The sequence below is a fragment of the Bos indicus genome, chromosome 17 (assembly GCF_029378745.1).
Source record: "Bos indicus isolate NIAB-ARS_2022 breed Sahiwal x Tharparkar chromosome 17, NIAB-ARS_B.indTharparkar_mat_pri_1.0, whole genome shotgun sequence".
Classification (NCBI taxonomy): Eukaryota; Metazoa; Chordata; class Mammalia; order Artiodactyla; family Bovidae; genus Bos; species Bos indicus.
The window spans coordinates 65,629,727-65,656,392 of NC_091776.1; the positions used below are offsets into that span (position 1 = coordinate 65,629,727).

At 51.6% G+C, this 26,666-nt stretch overlaps 1 protein-coding gene across 1 annotated transcript in view; it reads left to right on the plus strand.

Annotated features, from left to right (window-relative positions):
* Positions 1-26,666, plus strand: part of MYO18B (myosin XVIIIB) — a 223,757-nt gene that overhangs the window by 42,829 nt on the left and 154,262 nt on the right. Inside the window, exons 13-18 of the mRNA XM_070769757.1 lie at positions 9,268-9,441; positions 12,747-12,837; positions 14,710-14,902; positions 18,064-18,144; positions 20,206-20,353; positions 25,952-26,111. Of these exons, the coding sequence (XP_070625858.1) occupies positions 9,268-9,441; positions 12,747-12,837; positions 14,710-14,902; positions 18,064-18,144; positions 20,206-20,353; positions 25,952-26,111 (847 nt within the window). The remainder of the gene's footprint in view (positions 1-9,267; positions 9,442-12,746; positions 12,838-14,709; positions 14,903-18,063; positions 18,145-20,205; positions 20,354-25,951; positions 26,112-26,666) is intronic.

Here is a 26,666-nt window from a genome sequence, read left to right on the forward strand (position 1 = left end):
ACGCACAGTTATTGACTGAAGCTCCTGGTGTACCCTGAGGTTCAGCTCGGTGGTGTACATTCTCTGGGATTTGACAGACGTGTTGGGTCATGTGTCCACCATGACTGTGTGCTCCAGGCTGGTTCCAGTGCCCCAGCAGGCTGGCTTTTTTCCTTAAAATTCTGATTTGAAGTCGCCATAGACTCATCAGTAGTTGGAACAGTAACAGGTTGAGTCCCCTGACTCCTCCCTGTGGCCGTAGCCATGGCCAGGGCTGCATTCTCTCTGAAAACCAGTGCGTGGCCCTGGCCATGTTGCTGTGGTCCCAGCCGCAGGCCAGCTCCTCAGGCCCTTGAGATCGAGCGTGAGCTGTGCCTGTGACAGTCGCCCTGGTGGGTGGGTGGGGCGCCGTTACTGGTTCAGAAACAGGTTCACAGTGGCTCCATATGACACGCTCTGCTTCTCCCCATCTGGGCAGGGTGGACCATGCTGCTCGCAGGATGCCGTGGTGCCCGTCTTGTCTGCGCTGGCTGCGGGGCTTGCCCAGGGAGGGGTCTCTGTCTCCGTGGCACTTCTCCAGCTGATGAGCCTTCCAGCAGTTTCCTGCTTTGGGGGGATTGTAAACAGCACCTTGTGGGCATCCTTGTCTGTAGAGGCGGTGCAGGGGTGAGTGTTCTGGAGGCGTGGTTTCCTGGGCCTGCGGGACCAGAGGGGTGTGTCTGAGGTTGGGTGCTTCCATGAACACAGTGCAATTCCCCACCCTGGGTGTTTGTTCACGCAGTTCTGGTCACGGCACCCTCACATGCCCGTGGGGGATGTCGAGCAAGAGTCTGGGCCCCTGGACACCTGGGCCATTGTTGAGTTCATGCTGCTCCCCTTCCCCATCCTTCCCCTCCCCCCCCCCCCACGCTCCCCCGGCCCCCTCCACTTCTCCCGTTCCTCTCTCTCCACTGCTCCCTCCTCCCCTCCTCTCCTATCTTCCCTGTGCCTTGGACGGCAGACCCTCGGCACCACCATCCTCACTTTCCAGGACACAATTCCCCTCTGATCCAAGGAGGGAGACCCAGACAGGCACATTGGAGATGCCAGGAGAAATAGACAGGAGACACCTAAAGTTCAGCAGGGTCCTCTCCCCAAGGGGTCTTAGGACCTGGGACCCTGAACTGAATCTCCCAAACTGAGAGGGAGTCAGGGAGGGTGCATCAGACAGAAGAGCCCTTGTGAGCAGAGGTGTGGTGGCCCCTTGAGCAAGGCCTGAGGCTTCGGTGTCCCCATCAGCCAGGTGCCAGCCTCAGACCCTGGCACTGGTGCTTGGGATTAAGAGAGGTTTCCCACACAGCCCCAGCACAGCCCTATAGCCCTAAGGCCGGCACCCCCTGGGCCATGTCCTGGCCCCACCCTTCCTCTGCCACAGGCCCCAGCTGGTGGCTTGGCTCCCTGCCCGACAGCTGCCGCAGCCCGGCCTATTCTGGGCCACAGGCAAGGATTTATTCTGCGTTTTCTGAGCATATTGAATTCATTCATTAAGCTGGAATGGCTGCTGTGGGATGTAAACAATTATATTTTAAAAAGCCACAAACCCCTGAAGTGGCTGATGCTAGAAGGCATTCCTGCCGCCAGCTCCGTGCTTCGTGCTTGGGAGGGAGGTGTGAGGCAGCTGGAACCCCCAAGGGACCGGCTTCAGGTTGGCCCAGCAAAAGCCCCTCCCCTCTTTATGACCTCTGTTTCCCATAAGTAATAATAGCAGCTGACATTCATCAGGTACTTACAAGGGGCAGGTCCTATGCTAAGAGCTTTGTTCATCTCAGTGATTCAAAGGAGTAGGCACCATCACCCCATTCTACAGATGAGGAAACTGAGGCTCAGAGAGGGGAAAGGACTTGCCTAATGAGGGTGTATAGACACTCTCTGGGATCTCTTTTAGCCTTGCTCATCAGAGACTCCAGCGATCTATGGCTCAGTGAGGATTCCCATCATAAAAGCACGTCTCACCCTTCAGAGTCAGAGCATAGCGATACTGCTGACAGCAGTGATGACGATGATGATGGAATTATTACCTGTCACTATTTGCTGAGTCCGCTCTCTGCCAGGCATGACTTAAGTGCTTTGTGTGGTTATTCCATTTAATCCTTGTAACCCGATATGGTTACAAGCTGAAGCTCCAATACTTTGGCCACCTGATGCGAAGAACTGACTCACTGGAAAAGACCCTGATGCTGGGAAGGATTGAAGGCAGGAGGAGAAGGGGACGAGAGAGGATAAGATGGTTGGATGGCATCACCGATTCAATGGACATGAGTTTGAACAAGCTCTGGGAGCTGGTGACGGAGAGGGAAGCCTGGTGTGCTGCGGTCCATGGGGTTGCAGAGAGTCGGACATGACTGAACGATATGGAGAATTACACCCTTTTTATGGTGAGTCAGTGGAGGCTTAGAAAGGCAAAGGAAGTTATCGAAGGTCCTAACTTGGAAAGGGGAGGAGCCCAGTTTGGGACCAGGGAGTTCTGTCTTTGAAGATTCCCCCCATTCATGCCATGTTTTGCTGCGTGGTCCATGGTGTCATGAATACGCGAGGGATTAGTAATCACACCTTTTCACGTGGTTCTTGCCCTGATGGGATTAAGCACTTAGCACAGCACCAGGCATGTGGTGAGTACTCCGAAAACATCCGCTGTTTTTCTGGGCTTCCCTTGGGCCCCAGCTTCAAAGGAGACAGTCTGATAAGTTGAGGGACCCCTGCTCAGCCTACCTTGCTGAGGGACCCCAGAATGTAGGAAGAGCATCAGACTGAGGGCCAGCCAGGGCCAGGTTTAATCCTGGTTTAAACTGTGTGGCCTCAGGCTACTGGTCAGTCACTCACCGGCTACTGGCCCCACCCCTCAAGCTGTTGCTCCTGCAGTTCCCCCAGGTGATGAGTGATGCCTTCCACTGAGCTTTCCCTGGTGACTGCTTCTCAGCTTGGATCAGCTGCCCTGGGGACACTCCCAGGCAGCGTCACATCCAGTGTCTTGTTTCATCCTTATAGTGACCCCCTGGGAGAGGAACCACCCCGCTGTATGGATATGGAAACTGAGGCTCAGATGTCCTGCTCGAGATCTCGCAGCCTGGTCTAAAACTGCCATATCTGGTTCTTCCCATGACCACCCACCACCCCAAAGATGCCATGCCAGTCTTTCCCCACCAGCTGCTTGATCAGTTAGTCCAGGAGACCCCTACCCTTGCTCCCTTTCTCCTATCAGCTGATGCACAGCAGCAGACTCATGGTGCTGAGCAGTCTTGCAGAAGAGTGGCCCGTTTTGCTTGGTTTAAGCAGATGCTGCTGCTGCTGACTTGTCCAGCAAGCCATTTTTGCCCGGAACACCATAGTATCCAGAGAGGTCCACTCATTGTCTTTCCAGTTGATGGTAGATTCTGAACAACTCAGCAATGATTTATCGGTGGCTTGTTGACCAGGCCTTATGGGGCTCACTCACTGTGCAGAGGGACAGATGACTTCTCTAAGATCTGTCCAGGTTTCTGGGGCTGCATGGCACCCAGGGGCAGCAGGAACAGGCAGGAAACGTAATACTCAGGAGGAGCCTTAAAGTTCTGGCCTCTAAGACAGCCCCATTTTCCAGGATCCCAACAACTGAACCTGACCTGGTATCCCTGGGCAGAAATCTCAGCGTGTGGTCATGGTTACAAAGGTTGATATTTATCCCGCAGATCCTGCGCTTAGCGATCTGCACCTGTAACTCCACTGGCCCTTCACAGGAACGCCCTGGGGGTAGGAAACTGAGGCTCAAAGAGGCAGCACAGTTTCCCCAACATCACCTGGCTTTGGCCAGCAGGGGTGGGATTTGAACCCAAGCAGTCTGTTTCTGCAACGTCGCCTTCTTCGGGGCACCCATGGCCTTTCAGGCTCATCTCCTCCCTGCAGGTGGCCCCCTCCTTCACAGACCTCCAAGCTGTAAACCTCTGTGTGAGATGTGAGCACCAGCATTACAGATAGGTCACATAACGGCCAGTGACTCAGCGGAAAAGTCACCTGGTCATTGATAAATGCAGGAGGCCACAGTAACTGATAGCAATTGAACTGACGGTGCCCAAGGGAAAGACGGTCGTGTCTTTTTTTTCCCTCTTTTTTTTGTATTGAACGTAAACAGGAAAACCTGCCTTTGCAGATGGATCTCAGCATCTCAGAGACTGCAGTTCCATCACTCTCCCTCACTCCTTCCCTTTTTTCTCTTTTCTTTCTCTCATTTCCGTTTGTTCATTCTTCTCTTCAAGTCCTAGCTTGCTTCTTCCCAGCAGAGTGATCTTGGGCAAGTGACTCAGGTACAATGATTTGCCCAGGGTCACCTGGTTAATGGAGGGCTCTTTCAGCTAAGCCACTGTTTCCTTCATGGGATGTTAGACCATCTTGGTCTGAAAGCATTCCCAGGCCACATCCGTCTGCACAGAACGTCCCTTTCTTGGAGCATCATACCATATTCCTTAAAGGCTCTGAGATGTCCTGCAGTTAAGAAACTTATGTTACCAAACAATGGGCAAAGTGATACGACACAGCATCCATTTCTCCCCAGGGAACACCCGCTCTGAGGAGCCCTTTGGGAGACTCTGACCCTGGCCGTGTGGCCGCGCTGTCCTGCTCCACAGCCCTCTGGTCACCCAGGGAGTTTCTGCCCTTGGTAGCACGGTGGGTGGGGCCAGACCTCACCCCGTATGTACAGACAGTTTCTAGGGATAGACAGAGGCACACAAGCAAAAGAGCAGCATGCCAGGAATTTGGCTCACTTCCAGAGAACCTTCTCTGGGCCTCAATAATTGAGTCACTCAGTCATGTTCTACTCTCTGTGACTCCATGGCCTGTAGCCCACCAGGCTCCCCTGTCCGTGGAATTCTCCAGCCAAGGTTACTGGAGTGAGCAGCCATTCCTTTCTCCAGGGAATCTTCCCAACATAGGGATCGAACCTGGGTCTACCTGCTGCTTTGGAGGCAGATTCTTTGCCGTCTGAGCCACCATGGAAGCCCAATTGAAGGAAAAACCAAACCAAATCATGTTACCTGGGATCAGCATCTGAGGCTGTCTCTGAGCCTTAGCACTGTAAATGGGCACAGAGGCTGAGATAAGGGTTCAGGGGCTAGAATCGCACGTGGGAGGTGATCCCAGGAAGCCCTGGGAGGGGCGTGGAGAAGGAAGGCAGCCCTAAGAGCCTGTCACCAGAACCAGCTACTTCTGCAGGCAGCTGGGGCTCCACTCTGCTAGAGGCTCTGGGGGTCAGCATAGAGCATAACCTGGAGCTGCTGCTGCTACTGCTACTAAGTCACATCAGTCGTGTCCGACTCTGTGCGACCCCATAGACGGCAGCCCACCCAGAGCAACTGCTCTCAAAAGGCCTTACCTTCAGTCCCTGGGTCAGGAAGATCATGGAAACCCACTCCAGTGTTCTTGCCTGGAGAATCCCATGGACAGAGGAGCCTGGCGGACTATAGTCCATGGAGTCGCAAAGAGTCGGGCACGACTGAGCAACTAATGCTTTCAAACTTGCAGCCACTGGTTGAGGGCTGTTTGTTCCGTGGCACGTCCATCACACCCTGTGCTTGAGCAAATGCCCGTGTGAGCAAAGGCCTCCAGCAGTGGGAGCACACCCCGGGGCAGACGGTGGCACAGCGGCAGCCTTCCTGCTCTGGTCCGCCCACCATGCTGCCTTCTGAAGTGTGGCCCTGTTGCCTTTTGACTTGACCTACAGCCCATGTGTGTGCTCAGGCCAGGTCTGAAATGTGAGATATTGGGGATACCAGAGCTGCCCCTAACCCCATGCCATGACCAGAGGGTCCAGGGACTTAGACGCAAGGGCTGGTCACCATTTACGGCTGTGACTCGGGGCAGGGCGGTTCCCCTCTCTGGGTCTTGGTGGCCTCTGCTGTAAATCAGGCCTAACAGCCTTCAGCCTGCACACCTCCCAAGGCAGCTGGGAGATGAGCCGGGGTCATTCAGCCGTCCTCCCCCTCTGTGTAGACACATCAGGTGTGCATCCCCCAGGCCATGGCGAGATGCACGGACTGTGTTTCACTGAGCATAACTACAGAACTGGTGTCTGCAGGTAGTTCTTTCACAGAGAGCTGTGTCAAGGGTAGGCGGCCCTGTCAGAAAACATTGTATTTATGTAAATCCGGCCACACACAGGCAGGTGTGAGGCCAGGGGTTACCGATAAGTATTTTTCTGTGTGTCATGGGCCCTGAAGGCAAGCCACCCACTTCCTCTGGTGTTCCACTGGAGGGGAGGCTTGCTGAGTCGGACTCGGGGAAGTATGCTGCAGTACTACACGCTATGGGCAATTTAAGAGATTCTCAAGGGGAATTTTAAGCCTTTGACTCTGATTTTTCGCTCCGTTCTGGTTTCAGAACAATATCCCTGTATGAAGGCTCTTCTGCATGGGCCCAGGGTTAGCACACTGAAAGCTGAAGTCAGAAGACGCTAAGTTCAGATCTCGTGTCTGCCCGTTACCAGCCACGAGACCTCAGAAGGTTGCTCTCTTTGTGGCTCAGTGTTCTCATAAGCAGACCCTGGCTGCTCTGGTGCCCGTGTTCCCGTCCAGTCTGCCTTCTCCCCGCCACAGGTGCCAGCCCAGGGTTCTCAGCCCCCTCTGAGAAGCCCTGGCCTCCTCCCGGCTCTGTACAAAGACGTAGGGACCCACAGGGTTGGGTTTGGCGCTTGGCCAGGCTTCAGGGGGCTGGAAGCAGAAATGCGTTTTCCCAGCAAGGCTCATGTGTGCCTCCTGGGTTTCACCAGCAGGATGCTGCACAGAGTGCTTGGAAATATACCCCTTAAGTCCAGCGGGACTTAGAGGCCTGCCTCGTCCATTTCCAGCTCCTCTTTTCAGACACAGCTGTCGCTGAGCCCCTTTGTGAGTGCTTGTAGCTCCTCAAGGCTACAGGTCACGGAGGGCAGGGTCCGGAGACCGTTTCAGAGGGTTGCAGTGGAGGCGATGGGGCGGGAGAGGGGAAGGGCATCGGCCACCTGGACAGTCGTGTTCTGTTGAGTTCACTTTCAGCCCCATCCTAGGAAGAGGATGTCTCATTCAGGGCTAGTAGCCTGCAACGCCTCTCTGTAATGCTTGCTAATCTCCATTATTTTTAGCAAAGAGAAAGCAGACCTCAGGCTCCCAGGTAACTGTATCTAATTAGAGTCTAATGGTATCTCTGTACGCACATTGTATTTATCTCTGCCTTCTGTTTGTGACAAATGATGGCAGTGTTGATTCAAAAACTAGCCCCCCATACACTGATGAGGGGACAGGGAGAGACTGAAGAGGCAGCCCTTCCAGATGGGAGGGAGGCAGGTGTAACACACAAGGGAGCTGACACATGAGGCTTGTCTCCAGCGCTGCAAGGTGAGTGAGTCTCTACCCCTGCCCTCTAGAACCTTAGGGATTTATAGAGAGGCCGGCACTGGCCTGGGTCACAGAGCCCTTCTGGAGGGTCTCAGAAGCGCCCTGCTGTCTCAAGGCTGCGTCCTTGTAACAGTGCCCACTGCGGGAGTGGGGAGGGCTGGGTGGGCATTCCAGGGGCAGGGCAAAGGGTGAGGCCCCTCCAGTTGCCCAGGGCCAGCTCACAGGCCACCCGGGTGCCACATCCTCTCAGTGACCTCCTACAAAAAATGGGTTCTCATTTAAGATAGTGCCATATAACATTTCCTTTCACTAGGTACTTACGGAAAGTGAAAAGATCAGTGATTCCACGTCAAAGAAAGTCTTACCTAAGGTCATAATATTCTCAAGGTGATATTGAAAGAGACTTCCCTGGTAGCTCAGATGGTAAAGAATCTGCCTGTGATGCAGGAGACCCAGTTCAGTCCTTGGGTTGGGAAGATTTCCTGGAGAATGGAATGGCTACCTCCAGTATTTTTGCCTGAAGAATCCCATGGACAGAGGAGCCTGGCCGGCTACAGTCCATATTGATTTTGGGGAAATAGTTCTTCCATTTAGCCTGATTTCTGGTGACTTCTGAATCAGTAAAATAGGAACGATACTGCTTTTGGGACTTTTGTGAAGATTCAGTAATAATAATAAGTAGTTAAGGCTTGTATGTACTGATTTTTTTCTGTGTCACACCCGGAACTCTAAGACAGGTGTTCTGACTCCAAAAGCCATGAGCTGAACAAAGATGACATATTGAACTAAGTGGGGTCGGTGAGTGGCAACTGTTACACTCTCGTTACTGTCATCGCCGTCATCACCGTCATCACATCGTCCCCTCCACCATCCTCACCACATAATCACCACCATCGTTCTTACCTTCTTGATCGTTTTTTAAAGTGGCAGGACTTTTTTACTAGCCATGTAACCTCTCTGGATCTCAGTTTTATTATATGTAAAATGGGAATTATTTCTAAAATGGAGGTAATAAAATAATGTTCTTGAGAGAATCAGTACTGAGTAACTGGCGTGTAGGAGGACCTTGATAAGCAGTGGCCAGCGCTTCTTATTGGGCTTCCCTGGTGGCTCAGCTGGTAAAGAATCTGCCTGCGATGCAGGATGCCTTGGTTCAATCCCTGTGTGGGGAAGATCCCCTGGAGAAAGAAATGGCTACCCACTCCAGGTGGATATTGTCAAAGCCCCAGATAAAGTCTTTCCCCACACTTCCAAATTTTTCTTAAACCAGGCAGATTCTTTAAGATGTCTGTTTGAAGAATGATACCCTTATGATCTTTTTCTGATGGATTGAGAAGTCTCTGTTGGCAGCTGTGATTCTTATTTCAAAGAAAGAAACACATAGATGGGAAGATAGGAAATGGGAGAAAATTATTTTAAGAGTAGAACTGTAGTTCGCCTTAGTAAATCATTAAATTTTAAAATTTGGATTACAAAATTAGTACAGAACCACTGCAGAAAGCGTTTGAATATATCTCCTTTTCCTTATTTATATAGCAGCTTAGAGTGATTTACACAATTGATGCCATACTACAGTATGAGTTTTTCTAGTCCTTTTCGTTTAATGTTACCATATAAGCATTGCTCATGTTGTATAGGCTTTGTTGCTGATGTTAAGTGGCGTTATAATAGCCCATAGAGAGGATGATATTTTTAATTGTTTTGGAAAAGTGACTACGCAGGTGGCAGCTTAGTAGGACAGACATGTCTCTTGGGAAAGCTGGCTCCTGCCCGAGGCCATCAGCTGGGGCCAGGCCCCGTGGTTCAGGCTTCTGCTGAGGGTGGGCGGCCCAGAGGCTGGGAGGCGGCGAGATCCCCTACCCATCGCCCACCCAGGACCTCACCACCCTCCTCTGCTCTGTCCCCCGCGCAGTGGGCCGGAAGCAGTTCATGCGCTTTGAGTGGGCCAACCATGCAGCAGAGGCCTTGGGCTGCGAGTATGAGGAGCTGAACACAGCCACTTTCAAGCACCACTTGCGACAGATCATCGAGCAGGTGACGTCTGGGCCGAGCCGGCGGAGCCTGGAGGGTGAAGAAGCGAGCTCAGGTACCACACCGCGGGCTCCCTGGGTGGGCTGGGTCCCTGCGGAGCCACCCTCTGGTGGAGAGGAGGGTGGCTCCTCTGAGAGGAGACCAGCATCCTCTCACTATTCATCAAGGATTTATTGAGGGTCTACTGTATGTGGACCTTCTAGGTGCAAATGAAGCTGCTTCTCTGGAAATGGGCTTGGCCCTTCCTGCACAGTGCTCTGTCCTGGTCAGACGCTGCTGAAACCTGGGAGGGGGCACTAAGGATGGTGCCAAGGGACCATGGCCTTTCCACTGCATGTGCTGTTTGCTGAGCCCCTACTCTAGGTGGAAGACTGACCTGCCACAACGAAATAAGGCCAAGAGGGTTGGTCTGGCAGGGAGGACAGTAGATAAGGTTAGAGAGCTCACAGAATAGTCTATAAATGGAGTTTTCTTTTCATACTGAGGGAAGCCATGGAGGGGCACAGGCAGGGTAATGGCATGATTAGTTTATTCTGCGTGAAGCCCAGCCTGGATGAAGAGCAAGGAGTGGGTGGGAACCGATACAGGTCACCCTGGTGAGGTGATGGAGGCTGGACAAGGGATGGGTGGACCAGATGGGCGGAGGTGGGCCAGTTCAAGGTCTAGTTTACAATTAGAGCTGTTGGCATGAGCCCTGGGCAGAAGCAAGGGGCGAGGACGCCTTCTAGGACTTGAGTCTGAGCAGCCGGAGGAATGGGGGTGCTTTGAACTGACGTGGAGCAGGGCAAGCAGGAGCATCCTTACACTGCACCTGCGCAGGCGGGTCTGCTGAGTCCCAGGTCTGCAGCCTCGGTGGCCAGATGCTTCGGCTGTAGAAGGTGAGGGCAGAGGACCCCTCAGAGCCCCGGGGATCTTAGAACTCTCCAAGAGGAGCCCTCCGGAGACTGCAGAGTCTGGGCTTAGCGGGTAGCACTGTTTTGAACTGTGGTTTTAGCACCATCTGTTAGAGGCCCCTTAGATCCACAGGGCTGCTCCACCTGCCAGGGACTTCAGCTTGATGGCTGATGTCGTAGACTTCACTGCCATCCAGTTCTGCGCTCTGGTGTAAGCTGGGGTCTGCCTAATGGTTACGCCTCCTCTCCGACACGGGTGCACACGCACAGGCACACGCTGGTGCCATGTATAGGCATGTGTGCACATGCGCGTGTGCACACACCTGCACTCACATGCACGGCACACGCGTGCACACCGTGCACATGTGTATACACACACAGAAGCACAGTTACATGTACGCACTGCTTTGTGAAGCTGAGTCAGCCTCGCAGCCTGAGATCTCAAGGGCAGATGTTAAGTAGGCAGGGGACCAGCAGGCTTGAGAGAGATGCTGGGAGGCTGTGGGTTGCCTAGCAACGATCCAGGATGCAGGTGGAGTTAAAGCAGGGACGGGAAATGCTTTGGGGCTGCAGCAGGCGGCCTGGAATGTACGAGCAAAACTATTTCTCCAAGCCCTAGGGCCTGCAAATTTGTGAACTGTTTCCAGTTCCGTGGCTGGAACCAACACCTAAGGGTCAGTGTTTGAGATACGAGCCCCACTCCTTACCCCACTCTGCTCAGTGCCCCTTAATCAAGGCTGGCTGTTCTAATGGGACCCGTGTGTGTTTATACAAAACTGAGGCTACCATTGTAATAGTTTTCTAAGCTTTTTTTATTCCTCCTAACACTATATGCAGGCACTTTTCCATCTCGTTCAATATTCTTCTAGACCTGACTTGAAGTATTCTATTACATGGTTGGACTACAAATTATCTATCCCATTTGCTATTTTTTGGATATTCGAGCTGTCTTGAAAAAGTGATTTTTTGCCAATTTAATGAACAATTGGGAGAATGTATGTACCTAGAAATCTTTGTTTCTCTGCATATTTCAATACAATAAAATCCTAAGAGCAAAGTTATTAAGTCCAACATGTTACGGCTTCTGCTGTGAAACTGCCAAATTTCCCCCTAGAAAGAGGGAGCAATAGATGTTTACCGAGTACTGTGTGAGAGAAATTGGAATTTGGAGCCAACAGACTCAGAATCAGTCCCCTCTTGGGGCACTCTCAGTGGGGGGCAGGGTGGGAGACACAGACTAACAAAATAACCGGAAAGTCAGGATGAGCTGCGGTCAGTGCTGTAAAACTAGGGTCCACGTGTCCTCCGGTGGCCCATTCGCTTCACTCAGCACAGCGTTCTCCGGGTTCATCCGTGTTGGCGCAAATGGCAGGATTTCCTTCTTTTTTGACTTTTGAATAATATGCTACTTATATCAGAAATCTAAAGTAGTCCAACTTAGACACAAAGTGGAATGGTGGTTACTGGGACAGGGGTAGAGAGGGAGGGGGAAATGAGACATTTTGATCACAAAGTACATAGTTTCATTTAGTCGAGAGGAAAAAACCCTAGAGGACAGACAGAGCGATCAGTAGATGAATATCTCCACTGTACAACAGAGTGCCTGCAGTTGGCAGTAATGTATTCTGTACGTAAAAACCTGTTAATCTTATGTTAAAAGTTCCTCTCTCTCCCCCTCTCACAGACACACACACACACACACACACACACACAGGAAAGAAACTTTTAGAGGTGATGGTTATGTTTATGGCTTATCTATGGTGATGATGTCATGGGTTTATGCTTCAAACTTATCAGGATGTATGATTAAAAATGTACAGGTTTTTTTGTATGTCAATCGTATCTCAGTTTGAAAAGTAAATTTTTCAAAAAAAGTAAGGGGACGTCCCTGGTGGTCCAGTGGGTTAAGACTCTACTTTCAGTACAGGGGGCATGGGTTCGATCCTTGGTGGAGGAACTAAGATCCCACATGCTGCATGTAACAGCCAATAATAATAACAATAACAATGATGATAATAAGGAGTCTGCAAACACAGCTTACTTTCCAAGTAGCCCCGTGAGGCTAACCTAGCTCAGTGTCATTTGGCCCTCAGTGTCTTCAGCAGTGAAATGGGCGTACCTACCTCCATAAATAAAAATAAAGAGTTTTTTTTTTTTTTTAAAAAAGGCAAGATAGTCCTGAGAACTAGCCTAATGGGTTTGTGGCAGTGGTTACGGCAGGCTTCCCTGAGGAGGTGACATTGGCTGACCAGGAATCACAATGGAGGAGAGGTAGGGTCAGGCCACACAGGACCCTGGAGGACCTGACAAGACACTTGAACTTGATCCTAAGGACATGAGTAATTTCAGCAGCAGGGTGATGTGTGTGTGTGGTGGTGGAAGGTCCTCTAAGGCCAGCAGTGACGTCCCTGGCCCCAGGCAAGGTCCTGACCGCGGGATGCCCACCCTCCTCTCTTCCCCACTGCAGGGCTCAAGATGACAGGCGTGGAGTGTGTGGAGGGCATGGCCTCCGGCCTGTACCAAGAGGTCTTTGCCGCCGTGGTCTCGCTCATCAACAGGTAACGGCAGCCTTCCCTCTGGTATAGAGGTGGTCTCTTTGCAGCACGTGAATGAGCCCAAGCCTGGGGAGTTTAGCAGAGTGGGGTTCTGTTGAGCTGGAGAGTGGGTTTTTGAGCTGGATGGTGCTGGCTTTAATTCTACCTTGGCCACCCGCGGGCTGTGTGACTTTGGCAGATCAGTTCACCTCTCTGACCTCCCCTTGTGCACCTGTGAAATATTCAATAGGTCTGTTCCCCAGGGTCACTGCAAAGATTAAAAGAAGTCAATAAGGGACTCCCCTGGCAGTCCAGTGGTTAAGAATCCGCGCTTCCATTGCAAAGGGCATGAGTTCAGTCCTTGGTCAGAGAACTAAGATCCTGCATGCCGCGTGGTACAGCTAAAAAATAAATAAAAATAAATTTAATAAGAAATCAAAAAAAAAAAAAAGATAAATTTAAAAATGTCTGTGAACAACTCTTCCTAAATTGTGATCATAAAGCACTGCAGATATCTGCAGGTAATACTACTGGGAGCCTGTGTTCTCTATCATGGGGAGTGCCGCTCTGAACCCTGGGAAATCTAAGCAGTTCCAGTGGAGCCGATCCAGAGCTTCTGGAAGGGCTTCCCCCGCCTCCTCCGTGTAAGCGGGAAGCGTAATTAGGCTTCCGACATCCTGTTCAAGGGATGAGGCTGGTGCGTAGCAGCAGCGCAGCTGGGGTTCTCTGCGGACATAGAGTCGGCTCCCTCTCTTCCTGCTGGAGTAATTACCCTCTGAGATTGCAGACACATTATCTAGAAACCAGGGGATCGTGCGTGCTCAGGGGAAGAAGCATTTATCGGTGAATTGCAGGAAGTGGGTGGCTGCTTCCTGTTTGGCTCTGGGGTTCTGGGAGCCCAAATCAGGGAAATGGGTGTATTGGTGATGACTACACTTGCCCGTCCTGCCATTTACAAGCATCCAGCAGGCGTCTGGCTTTCTGAACATTAACTCACTTAATCTTCAAGCATGTCTGTGTGGTGTGTCTTATTGGCCCCATTTTATAGATGGAAAACCTCAGCAAATAACAGCGAAGCGCTTGAGTTCAAACTTAGGACTCTCCAAAGCATATAACTGCTCATGCTGATGGGAATAATAGCAAAAAACACTGACGCTTACCATGTTCAGAGCCATGGACATTTTATCACACCCAGCCCTCCCACCAGCCTTCTGAGTTTGTCTCCATCGTTAGCCCTTCCACGGCAGACGTTCAGAAACTCTGGGCCACTCTGCCAAGACACGCAGCCCCGCTATGGCTGACCAAGGGTTGGAACCCACATGTGACTCTAGAGTCTCTTAACTCTTGGTTTTTGATGCAAATAGTCCCTTCTCCATCTACCCTCATAGATTTGTCAAGAGGATCCAGGGAGGTGAAGAGAGAGAGAGAACTTTGTAAACTGAGGCAGATACTGAACAAAGTTGTTTTTCTGATGCCACGTGTCACTAAGAAAGAAAAGGAGGCTCTAGGCAACGTTATAGTAAATTTGTGGTGCAGCCTTAAGCAAGTATTTTCTCCAGTCTTGGCCTGGTGGAGAGAGCATGTGTCCTAATGGCCTGCAATGTCCAGGGGAGGCACTTCCCATACTTTAGCTCCTTTTTTTTTTTTCTTTGCAGCCCCTGGGTCTTCCTATTCATCCCTCCCACCATTTAACATTGGGGGAAACCCATGTTCAGAGAGGTTAAGTAACTTTCCCAAAGTCACACAGCCCACAAGAAGTGTGTTCTGCTGGGTCTGCAGACCTGCCCAGCATGCTGCCCTGGTTTCTCCATCTCTGTGATGGGGGAGCGGGGGGCCTGGACCAGAAGGGCTCTAAGATTCCATGTCCTCTCGGGGCTCCTTTCCTTTCCCCCACAGATCCTTCTCCTCCCACCACCTCTCCATGGCCTCCATCATGGTGGTGGACTCTCCGGGCTTTCAGAACCCCCGCCACCAGGGCAGAGACCGGGCTGCCACCTTCGAGGAGCTGTGCCACAATTACATCCATGAGCGCCTGCAGCTGCTCTTCTACCAGCGGACCTTCGTCTCGGCGCTGGAGCGATTCCGGGAGGTATGGCTGGGCTGGGCTGGGGCTTCTGGTGCTCATCCTGGATTTAGCTTCATGCTGTCTGGTCCAGCACTGATTAAAACCCAAACTGCAGGCCTCGCTGCCAGGGCCTCTGCTCCTCCCCCATCTCCCTCTGTCTCCCATGGCCTCTTACACTTCTCTTACCGTTCAGAGCTTGGGGCTCCTCAGGCCCTGCTCCCACAGCTATCCCTTGTTTGGGCTGACCAGTTCCTCTTCACCCACACACCCAAGCTGAAGTGTTCTCCAGCAGTTAGGTTGCAGCCTCTGTGTGGAAGGCCCTTCATGCCCTTTTCACTTGTGGGTGAAAATCGTGTGGTTTGCACAGTCTCTGGGTCATAACATGGGAGCACCCACCAAAGGTGAATATGCAGCAGCCCTCCAGGAGGCTCTGCACGCGGGTCAGGATGTTCAGGCTCATTCCTGCATGCCTGCCTTTACTTAGTTAAAAAAAGTTAAATCGAACTATGACATTTACACAGACAAATGCCTAAATCCAGAGTATACGTCTCATCTTGGTGAATTTGTCCAGCTGAGCACACTCACACAGCTACCACCCAGGGGAGAGGAGACATCGCCAGCACCCCAGATGCCCCCTGGCATCTACTCCCTCCTTCCTCCCTGGTGTTACCACACCTTCTAAAGACACTGTTTTGAACATTTGATGAAGTGGTCTAGAAAATGCCTAATCTGTATTAGGCATTCTGCATGTGGTAGCATCCATCATGTTTTTCCCATAATATTTCACTTTATTTCTTATTATCAAAGTAAAACATGTTCTTTATTTAAAAACTGGCAAGTGCAAATCAGTGTCCAGAAGCAGAAAATACCATCTCCTTTACCCCAGCACCCAGAGGCAACCACTGTTACCTCTGTCAGTATCTTACGCCAGCCATTTCCCCATACATGGTCTTCTCTGTAGATTTCACGTCCATCTATATACGATTCTGTTGTTTGCTTTTTCTTCATAGCCTTATGTTGTTCACATTTCCTCCACCATTCACAGCTCTTAGAAAGGATGCATGTCTCTGGTTGCGTCAGATTCTATCTCAGCTCTCCTTTGGACCCCTGGGTGATTTCCACATTTGTTCAGTAGTCAAGTCGTGTCTGACTCTTTGCAGACACGACTGCCCATGGACTGCAGCACACCAAACTTCCTGTCCCTTACCATCTCCCGGAGTTTGCCTGGGAGATTTCCACATCTATGCTGTTAGAAACAACACCGTGATGAATATCTTTGAACATTGCATGGTCTGGATATTTCTGATTACTTTTGTATGCCAGCTGTTGTTTTCCAGAGTTTGTTTGCTCTCTCTAGCACTCAGCCCAGCACTTATTGGGTGCTCAGTAAATATTAGAAGGGTCTGCACTGAGTCGTCAGTTCCTGATAACCTCACCATGATTGCTGACAACCCTGCAGGATGGACAATATTAGGATGCTCTTGGGATCCTGGTCTGTATCCTTTCTTCTCGTACCAAGGCTAAAAGGATAAAAACAAAGAACCTGATTAAACATGGGCAAAGGGCTTCTCTGGTGGCTCAATGGTAAAGAATCCACCTGCCAATGTAGGAGGCATGGGTTCAATCCCTGGTCTAGGAAGATCCCACATGTCTTGGAGCAGCTAAGCCCACGCACCACATCTACTGAGCCTGTGCTCTAGAGTCTGGAAGGTGCAACTATTGAAACAGGCACACCCTAGAGCCCATGCTCTGCAACAGAAGCCACTGCAGTGAGAAGCCTGCACAACTAGAGAGTAGCCCCTGCTGCCACAACTGAGAAGAGTCCACGCAGCAACAAAGATGGCACAACCAAAGATAAATAAGAAAATGGTTAAACAGGCAAAGGAATTGAATAGCTGTTTCTCCAAAATAGATGAGCAAATGGCCAATAAACATGAAAAGATGTTCAGCATCACTAGTTTAGGGAAATGCAAATCAAAACCACACTGAGATACCATTTCACACCCACTAAAAATAAACAAAAAGTAAGAACTGCTGGGGAGGATGTAGAGGAGCTGGAACCCATGTGGACTGCTGGGAATAAAAAGTGGTGCAGCTGCCGTGGAAAACAGTATGGTGTTTTCTCAGAAAATTAAAAATAGAACCACCATTTGATCCAGAAATTCCACTTCTGGGTATCCACCCTAAAGGATTCCAAGCAAGGTCTCAAAGAGAGATTTGTACACCCGTGTTCATGACAGCATTACTCGTAATAGCCAACAGGTGGAAGCATCGCATGTGTCCATCAGTGGATGAATGGATAAACAAATGTGATGTTTTCATACAAGGGGCTGTCATTCAACTATAAAAAGGAAGGAAATCCTGACACATGCTGTGACTGGATGAGCCTTGAGAACACTATACTAAGCAAGTCAGCAAGTCAACACTATACTGCAGCAAGTCAGTCACAGAAGGACAAATCCTGTGTGATTCTGCTCATGTGAGATACTTAGAGTGGTCACACTCATAGAGACAGAAATGGGGAGAGGAAGCAGGGAGCTTGTGTTTACTGGATGCCGAGTCTCAGTTTTGCAAGATGAAAAGTTTTGGGGCTGGATGGTGGGGAAGGCTACACAACGATGTGAATGTGCTTTCTGCCGATGAGCTATGCCCTTAAAAATGACTTAAATGCAGACTTCCCTGGGGGTCCGGAGGCTAAGGTGCCACACCCCCAATGCGGGGACCCAGGTTTGCTCCCTGGTCAGGGACTAGGGGCTTCCCTGGTGGCTCAGACGGTAAAGAATGCGCCTGCAGTGCGGAGGACCTAGGCTCAGTCCCTGGTTCTGGAAGATCCCCTGGAGGAGGCCACGGTAACCCACCCCAGTACTCTTGCCTGGAGAATCACCATGCACAGAGGAGCCTGGCAGGCTGCAGTCCCTGGGGTCACAAAGAGTCAGACACGACTGAGCACAGGGCAGGGCAGGGAAACTGGAGCCCACACACCGCAAACAAGACCCTGCACCACCAAACAAATAAATAGTTTTAGTGGTAAATTTCATGCCATGTGTGTAGCACCACGATGAAAATAACAGTAAAAAGGGCCAAGGTGTGAGATTCAAGCCCTCGCTTCTCTTCAGCCTCCTCCAGACGTTTCTTCCCCCTCAGCTCGCGGAAGGAACTGATGCTGAACTTGTGTGACTTTCTAGGAAGATGTTCCTGTGCAGTTTGACCTCCCGGAGTCGTCCCCGGGGACCTCGGTGGCCGTGGTGGATCAGACCCCCTCGCAGGTAACACAGGGCCCCGTGAACCACGGCTCTCAGATGCCTCTTGGGCTTTATATCGAAATACTGGCGGATTGGAGTCTTTGACCTACTAGATCACAGCTCTGTTCGCACCTCAAATGACCCATGGGTTGTTCAAAACACTGACCCTGGGGACCCCCTCCCAGATTCTGTGTTGATTGGTCTGAGGGTGTAGCCTAGACAACCAGCATTTCAATCCCATCAGGTTGAGAGTCCGAGTCAGCGTCTTAGAATGCAGTCATGCCTGCAGTCTGTGGACGGAGCCGGGGCTCCAGGGCTGGTACCCGGTGACCTCCAGGCACTGTCACCTGGCAAGGTCAGGTGTTCAGACGAAGATGCTGCACCCAGCAGAGACCGGGACAGTCGGGGGCCCCTGGGGATGGAGAATGGGGGTGAGGCTGGATGCAGGCCCCTGAGCTCCCTGGAGGCAGACAGACTTTAGTTTGGGGATCCCCGAGTCTTTGGCTCCCTCTCCCTGCCCCCAGAACCCACTGTGCTGACCCCTGATCTGCCGCTCTGCTCAGCCCTCTCTCAGCAGTCCATGACCATCACACTGGAATTTGGCCTCCTTCATTGCCCCACCCCCCAACTCCCCCCAACCTGCTGTAAAAGAAAGGGCTCAGGCCATGGAACTTGCCGGGCTCCAAGCTGATCTTGGTGACCTTGGGCGCGTCACTTCTCCTCTCTGAACCTCGGCTTTCTCATCACCCAAATGGGAACAACAGGTAGTACAACTGGGTTGTCCTGAACACCCGTGAGATCTGGGACAAACAGCCCCACAGGGTGGGTGACGCCCAGTAGGTGTCCTGCTGGTCACGTTTCTCCTGCACTTGGACACCTTTCCCGGTTCCCTGGCTTCTCTCAGCTCGCAGCGGGCTGCACCTTGTCCTGCAAAGCACTCTTGACTATGAGCCCTGCCGGCCCTTCACGGCTGCTTCTGCTGCTCCCTGGTGCCTCTCGGGCTGGGTCCCTGTCCCTGTCCTGCTTCCTCCCTTCCTGGGAGGGGAGAGCCTGAGGGACCACCCAGACAGTGTGAGGAGGAAAAGATCCTGGTGTCCCCAGGACTCCTGGGCAGTGGCTGGAACAGCTGGGAGGGGCTGGCTATAGATTTCAGCTCCAGCAAGAGAGGCCATGGTGAAGACCCAGGATCCCAGGGGCAGGTACACTTGTGCCCTGGGCCTCTCCATGTGACCCTGGACGTGTCCCTTCCCCTCGCTGGACCCCTCTCAGAGGGGTGTGGACTGATATTCCTGTGTCAGAGTGAGCAACTGTCCTGGTTACCAGGGACGTTGCTAAATTAGCATTGAAATCCTCGTGTCCTGGGAAGCCCCGACCCTGGGCACACTGGGACCGTTGGCCATCATACACGTCACATTTCCTCTTTAACTGTCTGACACCATGTTTGGACGCATCAGCTCACTGGGGACCCTCGGATAAGCCCTGCAGATCCCCAGGCCTCTCCCCGTCTCCCATGTGTGGAGATGCAGGGGTCGCCTGGAGGGTCTCTGATGCTGGTGCTGGATTTAAAATTTCATATCTGTGTGGTTGAGGCAAGTTCACTTTCTCTAAGATGTTCTTGGTGCCTTTTTCCTCTCGAGATTTTACTATAAAAAATACAAAGACTTCTAAGAAGACGTGATGGGGATGGGATTCATCCTTTCATGTTAGGCTGCTCACGAGGAGACCAGCTGCCCACGTGGAGCCAGGGATGTGTGGTGTACAGAGGGCTCGCTTTGGTTAAATCCTCACCTTGGAGGACAGTGTTGTCAGTCTCCATTTTGCAGAAGGGAAGATGAGCCTCAGAGAGGGGCAATAAGTTGCCTGGGGTCATCCAGGATATGAAGACAGAGGCAGGATCCAGACCCTTGTAACCAAGAGATTGGTAGTCCTGTGGCTTCTCCACTGAGAGTCTGGGGGTGAGCCGAGCATGGTTCCAGAGCAGCACGTCTTGAGTCCTGATGCCTGGGCCACAGACCCTTGACTCCCTAGGTGAGATGAGAAGTCTCTCTCGGGGGGCTCCTCAGTGTATCCTGGGTCTCCCTCCAGGTGCGCCTGCCAGCCGGAGGAGGTGCCGAGGACTCCAGGGGCCTTTTCTGGATCTTGGACGAGGAGGTCCGGGTGGAGGGCTCCCAGGACAGCGTGGTGCTCGAGCGCCTCTGTGCTGCCTCTGAGAAGAAAGGAGCTGGAGCTGAAGGTGAGGGAGGGAGCCGGGGTGGGTGGGGGGGCTCCTCTCCTCCTCATCATCACTCCCGGTGGGAGTTGGACTCTGTCTCCTCAAAGCCCTGACAAGGCCTGCACTCGGGGGGCTGTGCACCTGCCTGGGTGTGTGCCTTCATTCATTCGTGTGCTCATCCATTCATGATTTCATCATGTGTTCTGAGTGGGCTCTAATCTACACGGAGGCAAACAGCCTGATTAGACCCCTGTCCTTGCTGGGGAGAGGGAGGGGTGGGAGATGACAAGCTGACATATAAGTACACGTGAGTCTCCTGAGCCTGAGATGGCAGACTGGGGGTTGGTGGTGGGTGTCAGGTGGACCTCATTTCTCCGGCAGCCAGAGCCTCTCAGGAGAGGCCTGCAGGTAAATCTGACGGAGAGCCAGGGGTGCGGTGCAGGACAAACAGGGAGATGTCATATGGGCTCAGACCTCCAGCCCTGGCAGGCCTCACAGAAAACATTGGTTTTAACCCAAGAGCAATGAGAAGCCATGTGGGATTCTAGGCAGTGGGAGCTATGGTCAGATTCGGGTTCTAGAAGGTTCCCAAGACTGCATTGTGGAGACACGAGAGGAAGGCAGCTGGGAGGTGAGAGGAGCCGCCTCCCTGGGGAGGTGGGCAGACTCCGGAGTTGCCGAGCACTGGCTGCTGGGCTGGATTGGTGAGAGGAGAAGTGCAAGGGAGTGGACGCTTGGAGCGAAACTGAGTTCAGAGGCCATGGGGTTTGGCATCCATCAGCTTTAAGTTCAAGTCCATCTATTTGTAGTTTCACCAATGTGGCACCAAAACAATCTCACAGCATTTTGAACAATGGAGATGGAGCTTTCCCTGGCTGCCTTCTCTCCAGAATTTCTACTGCCTTGGTGGGGTGAGGGGAGGTAGCCACAGAGCTTGGTCATCAGCTGCCAGTTGTTGCTGACGAGGCCGAGGCTGTGATACATCGAAGAATATCATCCCCGTCTTTCCAGGGGTTGGAGGAGTGCTGTGTGCACTCCATGCAGGGGCCGAGCTCAGGGCTTTGCGTAGAGTGTCTGGTCAAATTCTGTCCCGTATTTAGAGGTCCGTATTCTTACCCCCCAACCCTGTCCCCAGCATGAGGAAAGTGAGCTCCAGAGAGAGGCTTGTAGAGAATGCTTGTCTGTGATCACCCAGACGGTACATGTCAGAAGGCAGATTCAACACAAGCCATGTCTGCCTCTCAGCCTCGAGTAAGCCCCCTTCCACCCAGACGCCCCCGGGCCTGTAAGAAGACAATGCACTGTGGGGTCTTCCAGGTCCCGCCCGACATGGCGGTCAGATTGTGGGCTTGTTCATGCACTGGTTCCTTCAACAAATACTTCTGGAGCACCTGAAATGGAGGCTGAGAAATACATCTGTGAACAAAACAAAACTGTCCACCGAGGGGCTGACGTTCCAGCAGAGGAGATGGATGGTAAAGAAAAAAGCCAGTATCTGTAAGAAGACATTGAGGACCACAGTTCTAGTTTGGATCACTAAAGGAATGAAGGTTGGCAGTGAAGACGGCCAGGGATTCGGCCCTGGGACATTCCAGGGACAAGGCTTGTGCCCAGCAAGGGTAGCTGGGGAGGAGTGGCCGGGGATGTCGGAGAGGGGACGAGAGGGGGTGGCGTTCCGGAAGCCTCAGGAGGAGGGACAGACCAACCGAAGGAAATGCTACTTGAAAGTTTGAGTGAGGCGTGGCTGAAGAATGGCCGTGACTTGGCTGCGTGGAGGTCCCTGGCCGCTGAGAAAAGTGCAGCTCCGATGGGAGTATTTGGGGTGACCTTCTGACTGGAGCGGCTTATGAGAAATTGGGGGAGGAGCTGGAGAAAGATGTGGACAGCGCTCAGTGCTGCTGGGCTGGAGCCTCTGTCCGGGACACACATGGAGCGCTTCTGCACCTGATGATCCAGCTGCTCTCCCGGGACCACACCCAGAGTATTAGTACCCACATGGCTCCTGAGAGCTTGGCTCTGTGGTGACTTGCCTGGGCCCAGAAGGGGCTGTGCCTGGGGCCCACAGTACTCTTAGGGATCCATGACAATCTTTTAATTTCTGTTAAAAGTAGAAGAAAAAAATGGACTTTAAGGCAAAAACATGTTTTAAGTATATATTGTGGACTGAACTGTATTCCCCCTCCTCAAAAATTCGTATGTTGAATTTCTAACCCCTAGCACCCAAGAATGGGACTTCCTATAGATACAGGGTCTTTAAAGAGTTAAAGTAAGTTTAACTAAGGTCACTGTTCAGTTCAGTCACTCAGTTGTGTCTGACTCTTTGCGTATCCGTGGACTGCAGCATGCCAGGCTTCTCTGTCCATCACCAACTCCTGGAGCTTGCTCAAACTCATGCCCATAGCATCAGTGATGCTATCCAACCATCTCATCCTCTGTCGGCCCCTTCTCCTCCCGCCTTCAATCTTTCTCAGCGTCAGGGTCTTTTCCAATGAGTTGGGTCTTTCCATCAGGTAGCCAGAGTATTGTAATTTCAGCATCAGTCCTTCCTATGAATATCCAGGACTGATTTCCTTTAGGATGGACTGCTTGGATCTCCTTGCAGTCCAAGGGACTCTCAAGAGTCTTCTCCAACACCACAGTTCAAAAGCATCAATTCTTTGGTGCTCAACTTTCTTTATAGTCCAGCTCTCACATCCATACATGACCACTGGAAAAACCATAGCTTTGACTAGACGGACCTTTGTTGGTAAAGTAATGTCTCTGCTTTTTAATATGCTGTCTCGGTTGGTCATAGCTGTTCTTCAAGGAGTAAGCGTCTTTTAATTTCATGGCTACAGTCACCATCTGCAGTGATTTGGGGGCCCCAAAATATAAAGTCTCTCACTGTTTCCACGGTTTCCCCATCTATTTCCCATGAAGTGATGGGACTGGATGCCATGATCTTTGTCTTCTGAATATTGAGTTTTAAGCCAACTTTTTCACTCTCCTCTTTCACTTTCATCAAGAGGTTCTTTAGTTCTTTGCTTTCTGCCATAAGGGTGATGTCATCTGCATATCTGAGGTTATTGATATTTCTACTGGCAATCTTGATTCCAGCTTGTGCTTCATCCAGCCCAGCATTTCTCATGATATACTCTGCATTTAAGTTAAATAAGCAGGGTGACAATATACAGCCTTGACATACTCCTTTCCCAACTTGGAACCAGTCTGTTGTTCCATGTCGAGTTCTGACTGTTACTTCTTGACGTGCATACAGATTTCTCAGGAGGTCACTGTGGTGGGTCCTAATTTAATATGACTGGTCCTTCAGAGGACAGATTAGGACACAGACATTCACAAAGAAAGACACAGGGAAAAGGTATCCATCTGCAAGCCAAGGAGAGAGGCCTCAGTGAAACCAACCCTGCCAACACCTTGACCTTAGGCTTCCAGCCACAGAGTCTGTAATGCTTTGTTATGGCAGCTGTAGCAAACCAATGTAATATATTTACGTATTATTAATATCAATCCTTCTTTCTACTGACACAGTCATGAAATATAATTTTGTGTACTTGTATATATGTACACAACCCTGGACTGCCCTCACCCTGGAGGTGGGGGTCATAGTGCTTGGTGTGATGCTGCCCATGATCCTCTCTATTCCAGAAGGTCATCTCTGTGTTCTGAGGTACTGGCCTCTGCCATCAGGCGGGGCAGTCGGAACTGCTATTTGTGGGGCCCTTAGTCTGAGCCGGGCAGTGTGGGCACCGCCACACCCCACCTCTAGGGAGTGCCTGGGGCCTTGGAGAGGCCTGATGACTGACCAGGGCCCTGTGGGCCCTGTCTTCAGGAAATGTCTCCAGGGTTCTGGAACGGTTATTTTCTTCCTGGGGGACTGTGGAGGAGGAAACTCACCCAGACCCACAGAAAGCCAAGAGAGAGAGAGCTGTTAGAAGCCCGCCCAGGCACTGGGCCCGAGCGTGCTGGGTTGGACCCGCGCTCCACTAGTTAGCTGCAATGTGCGTGCGTTGTAGAAAGTCACCTCCTTCCTCGCCTGTAAGATGGTGACCCCCCGGGCCTGGGGTGAGGACAGAGGGGCTCGGGTGCACCCAGAAGTGTTTGTAGTCCTCCTCCTCTGGCTCCCTGCTTGGCGCTCCTCCACAGAGGCCTCCCTGACCCTGTCCTCTCTCTAGCCACACTACTTCCTTCCTGACGCCCTCCTCGTCTCCTTCAGGGCCACTTCTGGGTTCTGGGATGTTTGGCGACCTATTCTCTTGGCTTGCTTCTCATCAGCCCAACGACCTCCCTATATGTGCCCCACCCCCCCAGGTCAGAGGATATCCATCTTGTGCTCTGCCGTCTCCCCAGGGCCTGGGCCAGAGCAGGGCCCTGTGGACCCCTGCCACTGCCTCCTCCCTACCCATCCCCTGCTCTGCTCTGATGCAGAATCGGGTGAACCAGAGTTCTCAAATGGAGTGTTTCCTGGATCCTGACTTTTAGCCTAAAGACACAGAAAATGGGGCCAGAGGCAGAGGTGTCCTGTAGGGTGTGGTGGTGGCAGGACTTGAAGGCCTTTTCCTCTCTCTGTGAGGCCTGAAGACACGGGAAGCCTCTCGGGTCCCAGGGCAGCAATTCTTGTCCTGGACTGACTGATAGACACATTAACTCAGACATTTTGGTATTAAAAAATTATTTTTTGCCTCTGGGGCTTTCCGATTAGCTCTGAGTTAATGAGAACGTTCACTCAAGCAGAATACGTGCGGCTCGCTGGCTGTTGCCTCTCACTTAAGGTGCACACTGGGCGGAGGGAGACCGAGGCTCAGAGGTTTAGGTGGTTTGGCCCCTGTCCCACTATAAAAACGGTCAGGTCAGGATTTGAACCCAGGTCCTCTCTAACTCCAAGCCCCTTTGTTTCTCCCACTCTGTCCCTTGGAACCAGGTGTCCACCAGCATCTCCCAAGAATTTGCTGTGTGTTTATTTGGCAACTGGTATTCCAGACAATTTTAAGTGGTACCTACACATATTTTCAAAATATTTAATAATTGTGTATTTATTTCCATGAATATTAGAAAGTAAATATAGCTGGCACACCAAACCTGCAGTATAATGCTTCTTTACAAATGGATTTTACCTGTAAAACTGAGTCGATTGAAAGAAAACATTAAAAAACAGTCCACGTGATTCATGGTTCTGGCTAAAATCACAAAGATGGTACGCGCTAATGGGGAACGCAGGTATCTTCGATTTAAGAAAGCAAGGAGGAGGGGCTTTCCTGGTGGTCCAGTGGTTAAGACTTCGCCTTCCAATGTAGGGGACGTGGGTTAGATATCTGTTCGGGGAACTAACATCCTGCATGCCTCGAAGCCGAAAAATCAAAATGTAAAACAGAAACAGTATTGTAACAAATTCAATAAAGACGTTAAAAACAGTCCACATCAGAAAGACTGACAGAGGAAGCAAGGAGGAACGGAATGCAGGCTGGAAGCTGTGCGTGTAAGTGCACAAAGCAGGGGAAATGCAGTGCCCAGAACTGATCGCTTGAGTCCCATCAAAATGGGAAAAGCGTGTTCTCAAAGACGCCACGCCATGACAGAGTGTCCCGCTAGGCCCCGGCACTCATGCCCTGTGTCTGCTTTCAGGAGCCTCTGCCCTCCGGGCCTGCGAGCAGCCCCTCCAGTGCGAGATCGCCCACCAGCTGGGACACGACCCTGTGCGCTATGACCTCACGGGCTGGCTCCACAGGGCCAAACCCAACCTTTCAGCCCTGGACGCCCCCCAGGTCCTACAGCATTCGAACAGGTAAGCCCAGCCAGGGCTGGGGATGGGCGGGGGGCGTTCGAGGTGCTGGGGCCGTGCAGTCATAGCAGCCCAGTCAGTGATGGAGGGCTGGTACGGGGACCCTTCCCTAATGACACAAAGACCCGTAACTCTAACAGGAGTGCTTCAGCATCTCCTGGGACTGGCCTGAGTCCAGCCAAGGAGGAAGGCTGGCCGTCTGGGGAGGTGGAACAAAAGCTAGAAAGCTGTGACTTCTTATTCATTAAGTATCTGGGAGATGATGTGACTGGGAGGACTTTTATGGACATCCTCCAACTAGGGGATCATAAAACCGAAGTGATAACTTTTTGCAGCCTGAAAAAAGCTGACTGCATTTCTTGACTGCTCTGCTCAGATGTGCTGGCAGAGGGCTGCCTTGAATTCAGAGAGCTATTGGAAAATGCCTGTTGGGGAAGTGTGTGTGTGTGTGCGTGCGCGTGTGAAGCTGAGGCCACATTTACTAACTCCCTGCTGTGCAGAGGAAGCACTTTATAAGGGTCTTTAAACATACATGTATTTATTTACTTATTTATCTGA